General features: G+C 51.7%; 1 protein-coding gene across 2 annotated transcripts; it reads right to left on the bottom strand.

The window, feature by feature from the left end:
- Positions 1 to 4,013: 4,013 nt before the first annotated feature.
- Positions 4,014 to 7,849, bottom strand: OTX2 (orthodenticle homeobox 2). 2 transcript variants are annotated; one of them, XM_016198263.2, is made up of 3 exons: positions 7,753 to 7,849; positions 6,649 to 6,824; positions 4,014 to 4,742 (listed from the first exon to the last, which is right to left on the bottom strand). In XM_016198263.2, exons 1-3 carry the CDS (start codon positions 7,847 to 7,849, stop codon positions 4,122 to 4,124), a joined length of 894 nt encoding a protein of 297 aa, XP_016053749.1. In that variant the 3' UTR covers positions 4,014 to 4,121. The 2 variants fall into 2 exon arrangements, with proteins under 2 accessions (XP_016053749.1, XP_016053750.1); XM_016198264.2 differs by having other exon boundaries at positions 6,649 to 6,800.
- Positions 7,850 to 8,683: the final 834 nt, after the last annotated feature.

Below are 8,683 nucleotides of genomic sequence, written 5' to 3'. Positions count from 1 at the left end.
CAGGCGTCTTTGTATTTCTCTCTTGCTATGATTAAAACACATCTTTGTATGCAATAAACCACCACCTAACACAGGCATGCCTGGTTTTGGGTTACAGCTTTGTCTGGGAAACACAGCAAAGTTGTCACCGGATGTTAGATGCGGGTTCAAGCACGTGGTGTGCGTGCCAGGGCTGGTCAGCCTCCCCTCCCCCAGCACCGCTTCGGGCTAAGTGGGGGCGGGCCGGGCCCTGCAAGGAAACGGAATGGGCTGCCTGGCACTGTCGGGGGACGCCAGAGGCACCGCTTCCAGTTCTAGAACCGACCACCAGCCCTTTGGGCTATTCAGTGCTACGCCGGATTCAAAAAGTAAAAGACAGGGCACTCAGGGTAAGCTAAGAAATAGAGGGGCAGGTGACAAGGGATGAGTGAGGGTTACAGAGTCCCCAGGCTTCTCCCGAAAGCCCAGCTCGGCCCAGGGCTCTAGGGGAAGGCGGAACACCCAAGCGTCACCGCCCCAGAGCCCCTAGCTGAAGCACCTGGCTTTCCCGGGGGGGACGGACCTCTAGGGGGGCCCAGGCAGACCCAGCTGGACCCCGTGTTGGCGCCAAGTCCGCGCTGGACATCGGGGCCCGCAAACGCGGCCGGCGGCGGCGGCCTCGCCCTGCTCCGCGGGTAGAAGCCCCAGCGTCGGCCGCGCCTCCTCCCCGAGGCGAGGGAAGCAAGAGGCCGCGGGCCCCGCCAGGCTCGCTCTCGCCTCTCGGGTCCCCGCTCGGGCCCGATGGGCCCAGCGCGCCGTCCACACTCTTTGGGTCTCGCCTTTCGTTCCCTCCGGCGCAGGGCGCTGGCCTCCGGGCCCGACCGTGCCCATGCGCACCCCGGAGCCGGCCTGGCGGTGAAGTCACCGGGCGCCGAGGCCCCGCCTGGCCCGGAGCCTGACTGCAGGGCCGAGGGGCCGCGCCCCGCTCCGGGCTGGAGGCGCTTCAGACCCGCCCGCGGCCCGCGGCGCCCTGGGCACGGGCGCGGCCGCAGCGCGCGAGGCTCAGGACCCGGCCGGCGAGGCGGGCTGGGCTCGGCAGGGGGGCCCCGCGCCCCGACCAGAGCCCGCGCCAGACCAGAGAGAGGGGAACCCGGAGAGGGGGAGCCCCCACGCCGCCCCTGCCCGGCCCGCGGGCCGAGTGGGGCGCAGAGGGCGCGCCAGCGCGGGGGACCGCCGTGGGGCAGGGGCCCGAGCGTGCTCCCGCTGACTCCGACGGGGCGGCCCCGGCTGAGAACGCACAGCTGCAGGTCGCCCAGGACCGCGGCCCGCACCCCGCCCGGCCGTGCGCGCCGAGCCCCGCCGCCCCGGGACCGGCGAGACGGGAGGGACCCGAGTGGGAGCGTTGAGGAGACCGCCCGTTATCTAAAACTCGGAGGGTTTGAAAGCCGGAACTTAACTGACTCGATGAACTTCTCTTATCTGTGAAGAGACACTCCCAAGGTGAAACACAAAGGGTCCCGAATCCTTGTGGGAACGATAAAGGTTCGGGGCAACTGATCTTTGGAAAGCAAACTACCCCACCCTCACTCCGGCCCCAAAACGAAGGTTATCAGCCATTTCCCGTCGTTGTTATTGCCAATACGCAGCTGAAGGAGCTCCCAGCCGCCCTGGGAGGGTGGCGGCGCCTCAACACCAACCACCCCTCGGGGCTGGACCCTCTGGGCCGCGCCGCGCAGCAGCGGTCGGGGCTCCCGCGCCCTCGGGCCCGCGCCTGCGGGCGGGGAGTTCGCCTCCGCTTGGCCTCGTCAAGGGGACTTCGCTGCGTGACCTGTTACACACAGTTGTGCAAAGGCGATGGAAATTTTCGTTTCAGAGGGTGCTTGGAGCCTTTTTCTGACCTCCTCCTTAAAAAAATAAAGCGTAAGGAGAGAAGCTGCTCGCCTTGCTGGTTACCTGCAGAGCAGCCGTTGTTGTTCGTCGTTATTGTGTTTAAAGAGAGGGCGACTTTCCCTACCCTTTGTGGGGCACCCTGAAAACTGAAGGCAGTGTGCGAAGTTATTTCGGATCCGCTTTACTGTTGCATGAGAAAAGCTGGGAGCCTAAGACCAACTCTAAGGCAAATTCTCCCCGCCGGGATTTCCCTTCGGTGGAAACTGCAGTGGGGTGGACACTATCAGCAGGAACTGGGAAATCTTGCCGGCAGGTTTTGCCTCTAGTGTTAGGTGTGAAAGCCTGCGTTTGTTTTAGCAGTAAAACAAAAGCAATTAGGCAAGATGATGTAGGGTTCAAGAGAACAGGCGCAGCCAGGGGCAGAAAACAATTAAATCGCCAGAAAACAAAAAGGTTGCAACTGCTAACTTCCATTTAAATAGTTACAATCAAGAGTCACTTAATTTTGGTCAAACTTAAAGAGCATAAGAAGTTTAAAATGAGATTAAATATTGCTTTGGCCTGAGGAGCACCAAGATCACTGGCCCATTTGTCTTGTCTGGCGATTGGCTTACAAAATGCAGTCACAACGGAGAAGGGACCTATTTTTTACCCCTCTCCGCACTATCTAAAAACACAAACAAAAACAAAAAAACTGACCAGAGTGCCTTATGTTCAACTACTGAAATGATAGGTTTTAAAACTTTTCTGAAACTCTTTTGTTCAGGAATCATTTCTGCCTGAATTGCTTCAGATTCTGATTACATTCCCTCTCATGTTTACCTCAGATTTTTTTTTTGGAGGGGGGGGGGGAGTCACCTTAACCAAATAAGAGAAAACACAGAAATCTTGTCATTTTCATTTTCTCTGAGGTACTACAGTTCTTCCCTTCTTGTTTTAAAAATAAATTGATCTACATTAAAACATACTAATAAAATGCCTAAGAAATTGTCAAGGTATGGGGCAGGGAGGGGAAAGCAAGAACAAGATCCTCACGATGGTTGGCCTCTCTTAGATTCCATTTCAGAACAGTCCTGATGAAAGTCACAAAAAGTTTACATACCACAGTCATTCATATCTACTTCATCCTTAGATTAGACCCCCAAAATTTAAAAATAAAGTCTGCTCTCTGACCTAAGGAAAACATGTTTTAGGAAGAAAAGGCTTCTTCTTTATAAATAATGGTATAAAATTAAACTGGACCCAATGTTGTGCTAGAACCATTTTAATATAATTATACATATCTGCCAAATCCAGGAAGAAAAGGTTTATGCATATATAACTTTTCCAGTTAACATCTGCAAGCATAAACAACAATGATCTCAGTTTATAAATTCATCAGGGTCAGAGCAATTGACCAATGTCTCTTTACTGCTAGGCTTACCAACAGTAAATTACAGATGAATTAGTGTCCTTTTGTTTCTCTTCTCACTCTCCTTGTCCAGAGACATTTTGTTGTAAAGTTTCAGTGCAGCTCCCCTCCAGCCATAGGTAATCTTTTTAGTTAAGTACTCAGTTGCTCTGAATTTTGCTTATAATTATAACCTATTTAATCACAGAAGAACCCCTGCAGAGGTGGAGTTCAAGGTTGCATACAATAACAGGAGATCACAGTTTTGAAGTCTAGCACAGATTAAAAACCACAGATGTACCATTTATATAAGACACACACTGATTGTCTCTTAAACTACATATTGACTCCTTATGAACATTATTTTTTTAAATAAAGTAGTGCATCTAGGACAATCAGTCGCACAATTCACACAGCCCTGAAAAGGTTTTCAGTGCCAACTAACAGTTGGTCATGAAACGTGAGTGAGCTTGAGACACTGTCCATTCCTAAGGTTCAACCAAGGATTGGCTAAAACATTGGAACACCTCTGCTTAAGAAGGCTATGTCCTTCCCTCCTTTACCTCACAATTTAGTTTTGTTTATTTTTGGTGGTGGTTGGTTGCACATGGCTAGAATGCTTTTGATCACTTTGAGAATCAGGAAAACCAATGATCTAAAACTATGACAGGATCTTAGGTAGATTGGTTTGTCCATTTCAGGTTGCTGGTTGGTGGGCCCCTCTAAGGACCTCCGTCTTTCCTTCTATGCCTCCTGGAACATTGGTCAGAAGATGAGTCTGAGCATCATCCCGTCTAACTCATTTAACCAATGCCTGGCTAAAACTGGAATGTCCAGCCCAGTATATTTTAAAATCACCCACAAAAAGAGGTTCTACAGGTCTTCACAAAACCTGGAATTTCCACGAGGATGTCTGATCTTTATAATCCAAGCAGTCAGCATTGAAGTTAAGCTTCCAGGAGGCAGTTTGGTCCTTATAATCCAAGCAATCAGTGGTTGAGTTAAAACCCAAGCTTGAAGCTCCATATCCCTGGGTGGAAAGAGAAGCTGGGGACTGATTGAGATGGCTGGTAACTGCATTGGTACCCATAGGGCTGAGTGTGGCCCCTGGTCCAGGAAGCTGGTGATGCATAGGGGTCAAGTAAGATCCACAGTCCATGCCCCCAAAGTAGGAAGTTGAGCCAGCATATCCTTGACTATAACCTGAAGCCTGAGTATAAGTCATGGGATAGGACCTCTGCATGCAGGAAGAGGAAGTTGACAGGGGATCTGACAGTGGGGAGATGGAAGCTGGGCTCCAGATAGACACAGGAGCACTGCTGCTGGAAATGGCCGGGACTGAGGTGCTAGAGGGGGGAGTGAACTGGCCACTGGTTCCACTTTCTGAACTCACTTCCCGAGCTGGAGATGTCTTCTTCTTGGCAGGTCTCACTTTGTTTTGACCTCCATTCTGTTGTTGCTGCTGCTGTTGGCGGCACTTAGCTCTCCGATTCTTAAACCATACCTTGAAAAGGGAGAGAAATGTCTTTAACATGGTTTCAACAACTCCTTAAGAACAAGTGGCTCCCAGATTATAATCTGTCCTACATGGACAAATGAACTAAGCAGACAATCTCTCCTGCCACTGAAAGTCTATTATATAGTACTCTCACATATGGTCCTGCAATGGTAAAAAAAAAAAAAAAAGTTGGGAGGCTTTGTCTAAAAGCATTTGACCCTGCTTTATGCCTAACCCAGAATAAAATTTAAGATAACCACCCAAATCGTGTGGCTAAAAATTCTCCACCTCACTTTTCTATGTTATTTCACCTTGAATACACACATACACATAGACCCAGCTGTATTTGGGGACATTCTCACAATGGAATAGAATGTATTTATGTCTTTTGGGGGAAAACACAAGGGAGGGAAAACAATTCTGTTGTTACATGCCAACAGAAACAGAGTAAATTCAAAAAGTTTACAGTCCATCTTCTAGGGAACAACTGCTAATATGGAGGCTGGTTTCACCCCTCTTCTTTCTGTGTCTCCTAGAAAGACTCCCTTACAAAACAGGAAGCTTCAAGAAGTGATCCTGTTGAGGAAGGAGGTCTGAAAGCCACTATTGGCCGAAACCACCTTTATGGAAGGTAGAGTGACTTGTAGGTACTCTGGTTTGAGCTCAAGGAGAGACATCTCTACTAGTCTCAAGTTTGAGGCTAGAGTAGTGCCTTCAGGGTAGTGCCACTCAGCACGATTCAGTCTCCTGTACAATGCTCATTGGCTTGTCAACTTAAGCCCCTGCCTGCAACTCTGAGAATTCTTTTTACCAGCCCTGTTCATGTTCTGTAATGAAGGAGCTGTGTTGAGTGTGTGAGGGGGCTTGTCAGAGAAACTACCAGCATTTTCTGGGCAACAAGTTCTTAGTTGTCCTCTTCAATGAGCTCTCCATATGGGTGTTCTAACTGTGCTAAAAATGGTGCCACCGAGGCCAAGTGAAGCACCACCAACCATTCAAGTCACTTTTCTTTCAGTGAAGGCTTTCGTTTAAGCCTAACAAGTTCTTCCATCCTATTTTGAAAAAGCCTCCTTCCTGGTTTGCAGTGCACCCTGATGTGTCCTAGCCGAAAGGGAGTCTCTGGTGTACATGTAGTTTAGGTGCTAAAGATTCTTCCAGAGAACTAACTCTATATGGGGCTTGAATTCCAGGAAAGTTAAACTTTACTTTCCCTCTCCAGTTTAAGGTCAAGTTAAGGGGGCCTAAAGGAAGGGATGGGTCACCAGGGATATGATGCAGCTATTTTTTTCTGCTAAATGGCTCAGAGCTAGCAAATTCTGTTCAATCCCTAAAAAGTCCAAGAAAGCACTCTTCTATAATTTCTTTGGTCAGAGCACTCGCTGATTCTACAGCCTGGCTCTACCACCAACTGATGTGCGACCTTGAGCAAATCATTTACTCTGTTCCTTCACCTGGGAAATATCAGGACTCTCCAGGAGCTAAGCCTCTTTCACCCTTAAAAGTGGGTAAGAATGGGGGTGGATTTCTACACAGGAGAAGGGAAGTATTAAAATATTGCGTGACAGTCCTCGAAATCTGCCAAGGCTGGGCCTCTGTAGGCCAGTACCCAAGAGTTCTAGGACTCTGCCTTATCACTGCAGCTAAACCACCAGTCCTACTTTGCAACCTGATCCCGAAGACCCTTCTTTACAGGACTGAATGGGGGTGGAGAGACAAAAAGGAGCTCCAGGTGAAATCCGGCCCTCAAGGAGCCTTAAAAGAGCTTGCTGGCCTCCTAGGGAGCACTTGTTTAGTTTCAAGTCTTCCTTTGGTCATCTCAAAGACCTGGGGCTCTCCTGAGTCCCCAACATTCACCGTGGTAGGGGAGGGGTGGCACGGCCAGGAAGGGTGGGTCTGTCTACATCTGCCCTACCTGCACCCTGGACTCAGGCAAGTTGATTTTCAGGGCCACCTCCTCCCGCATGAAGATGTCTGGGTACCGGGTCTTAGCAAACAGCGCTTCCAGCACGTCTAGCTGCGCCCGGGTGAACGTCGTCCTCTCCCGGCGCTGTTTCCGGGGGGTGGCTGCGGGACAAGAAGCCCAGGGCCCTTTAGGGTGGGGGAGCAGTTTCTCAGTCACAGGGGTCTCTGCGGGTGCTCCGACTCCCCCACCCCACCCCGCAGCCCTCCCCCGGGCCCCCCAGCCTTCCCACCCAGAGCCTAGCCGCGCTTCCCCACCCCCGCCCCGGCCGGGCCTCCTCGGGCGCGCACAGGAGGTCCCCCGACACACGCTGCCCCCCGGGGAGGGCACCCCCACGCCGCCTGACGCCGGAGAGCTCTCCAGCCAGAGCGACCCTTCGAAAACTAACAAAACAAACGAAATAAAAAGAAGAGCCAAAAAAAACCCCAAAAAGCCTCCAAAATCAACCCCTAAAGCGAACACAAACAAAAACCCATTCCGTGAAGTCAAAGGATTCCCGAGGACCCGCAGCTCGGGTGGATGGGGGAATCTCGACCCTGCTGGAGACCCGAGGGCCTTTGTGCCTTTGTTCCCCCATCTTTAAAATGGGGGCATATTTCATACTCCTCCTATGAGGGCTTTAAAAAAACACGGGATCGGGAAGGAGGGCACCCGCACCTGCGGTGAATCACACCTGCGGGGCTGGGCGCGCAGGGCCCGGGGGGCGGGCGCCCGCGGGGCGGGCGGGGGAGCCCGTGGCCCCTCCGAGGAACTGGGCTGCGAGACGTGCGCGGGGGCCTCCGCCCCCACGCGACAGGGGTAGAGCCTTCCTCGGCCCACTCGCACGCGTGTCCCTCAGTCACCCCGGCAATCAGCGGTGTGATTTTGTGCGAGCGTTGCAGACGCACCTACTGGCCTCCCCCCAGCCGCGTCCCCTCCTCCGCCAGCGAAGGTCCCGCGGCTCCGAGCCGCTGCTCCGAAGGCAAACCCAGTGCGGGCTGCGCCCCGGGTTCGGGCTGTCACAGCCCCGCGGGGCGGGCGTGGGGAGGGGGCAGGAGTGCCGCGGGGCTCACTTACCCGGGTAGCCCACCGAGGGGTGCAGCAAGTCCATGCCCGAAGTGGTCAGACTCAGCCCATTGACTGCGTAAGGCGGTTGCTTAAGATAAGACATCATGCTAAGGTTGTTTGGAGGCGCAAAGTCAGCCCAAATCGGGGGGACCCAGCCGGAAGGTCTCGCTTCGACGGGGGTGGACAGATTCAGGGTCCTTGGTGGGTGGGTTTGGAATGGTGGAACTAAGGGCAAAGCAAACAAACAAACAGAGGTGCTGGTTTACTGCTTCGGAGGGAGCGGCTCTTCCACGTTCCACCACTAATTTAAAAAGAGCCCGGGCTACTCCAGGCAGAAGCTTTTAAAGAGCTTGCAGACCCTCCTCCCCTACTTCCCCAACCCCCCAAGCAGCTCTGAAACTAGAAGGGATGGAGACCAGATAAACCTGTCTTCCCCACCCCCACCCTAAACTTAAAAAAAAAAAAAGTACCCGAAGAAAGCAATTACAATCTGCCTTTCCCGCAGAACAAAACCCCACGCCTCCAAATGCACACATTGCATTCCTATCCCTGCATTTGCATAGGACTCATTGGCTGGCACTAGCTAATTGTCTCAAACAAAACTTGATTGGGGCCATTTGCAGAGACAAAGAACTCTTTGGCTAAATAAATAATGCAGATAACAAAGCCCATTGGTGAGAAACAAAGAAACAATTGTAGAAATCTACCTCCCCAGACTGTTGCCTTTCCAAGGCAGATTTTAATTATCTTAGCTTTCTTACCACTTGCAACAGCTTCTATCCTAAAACGTCAGTGCATTTAACATCTAAAATGCCAACTTGCTAATCGACCAACTTGAGAAAACTGCTCAACCCACTATTACTCCGCTTTTAAAGTCATTTCCAGTCATCATTTTCACCTAATTAGTAGTCTGGTTAATTAAATTTTAAGGTAAGTAACA

This window comes from Miniopterus natalensis, chromosome 1 (genome assembly GCF_054644295.1).
Source record: "Miniopterus natalensis isolate mMinNat1 chromosome 1, mMinNat1.hap1, whole genome shotgun sequence".
Lineage (NCBI taxonomy): Eukaryota > Metazoa > Chordata > Mammalia > Chiroptera > Miniopteridae > Miniopterus > Miniopterus natalensis.
Note: the sequence above shows the minus strand (reverse complement) of the source record. Positions and strands in the feature narration are given on the sequence as shown.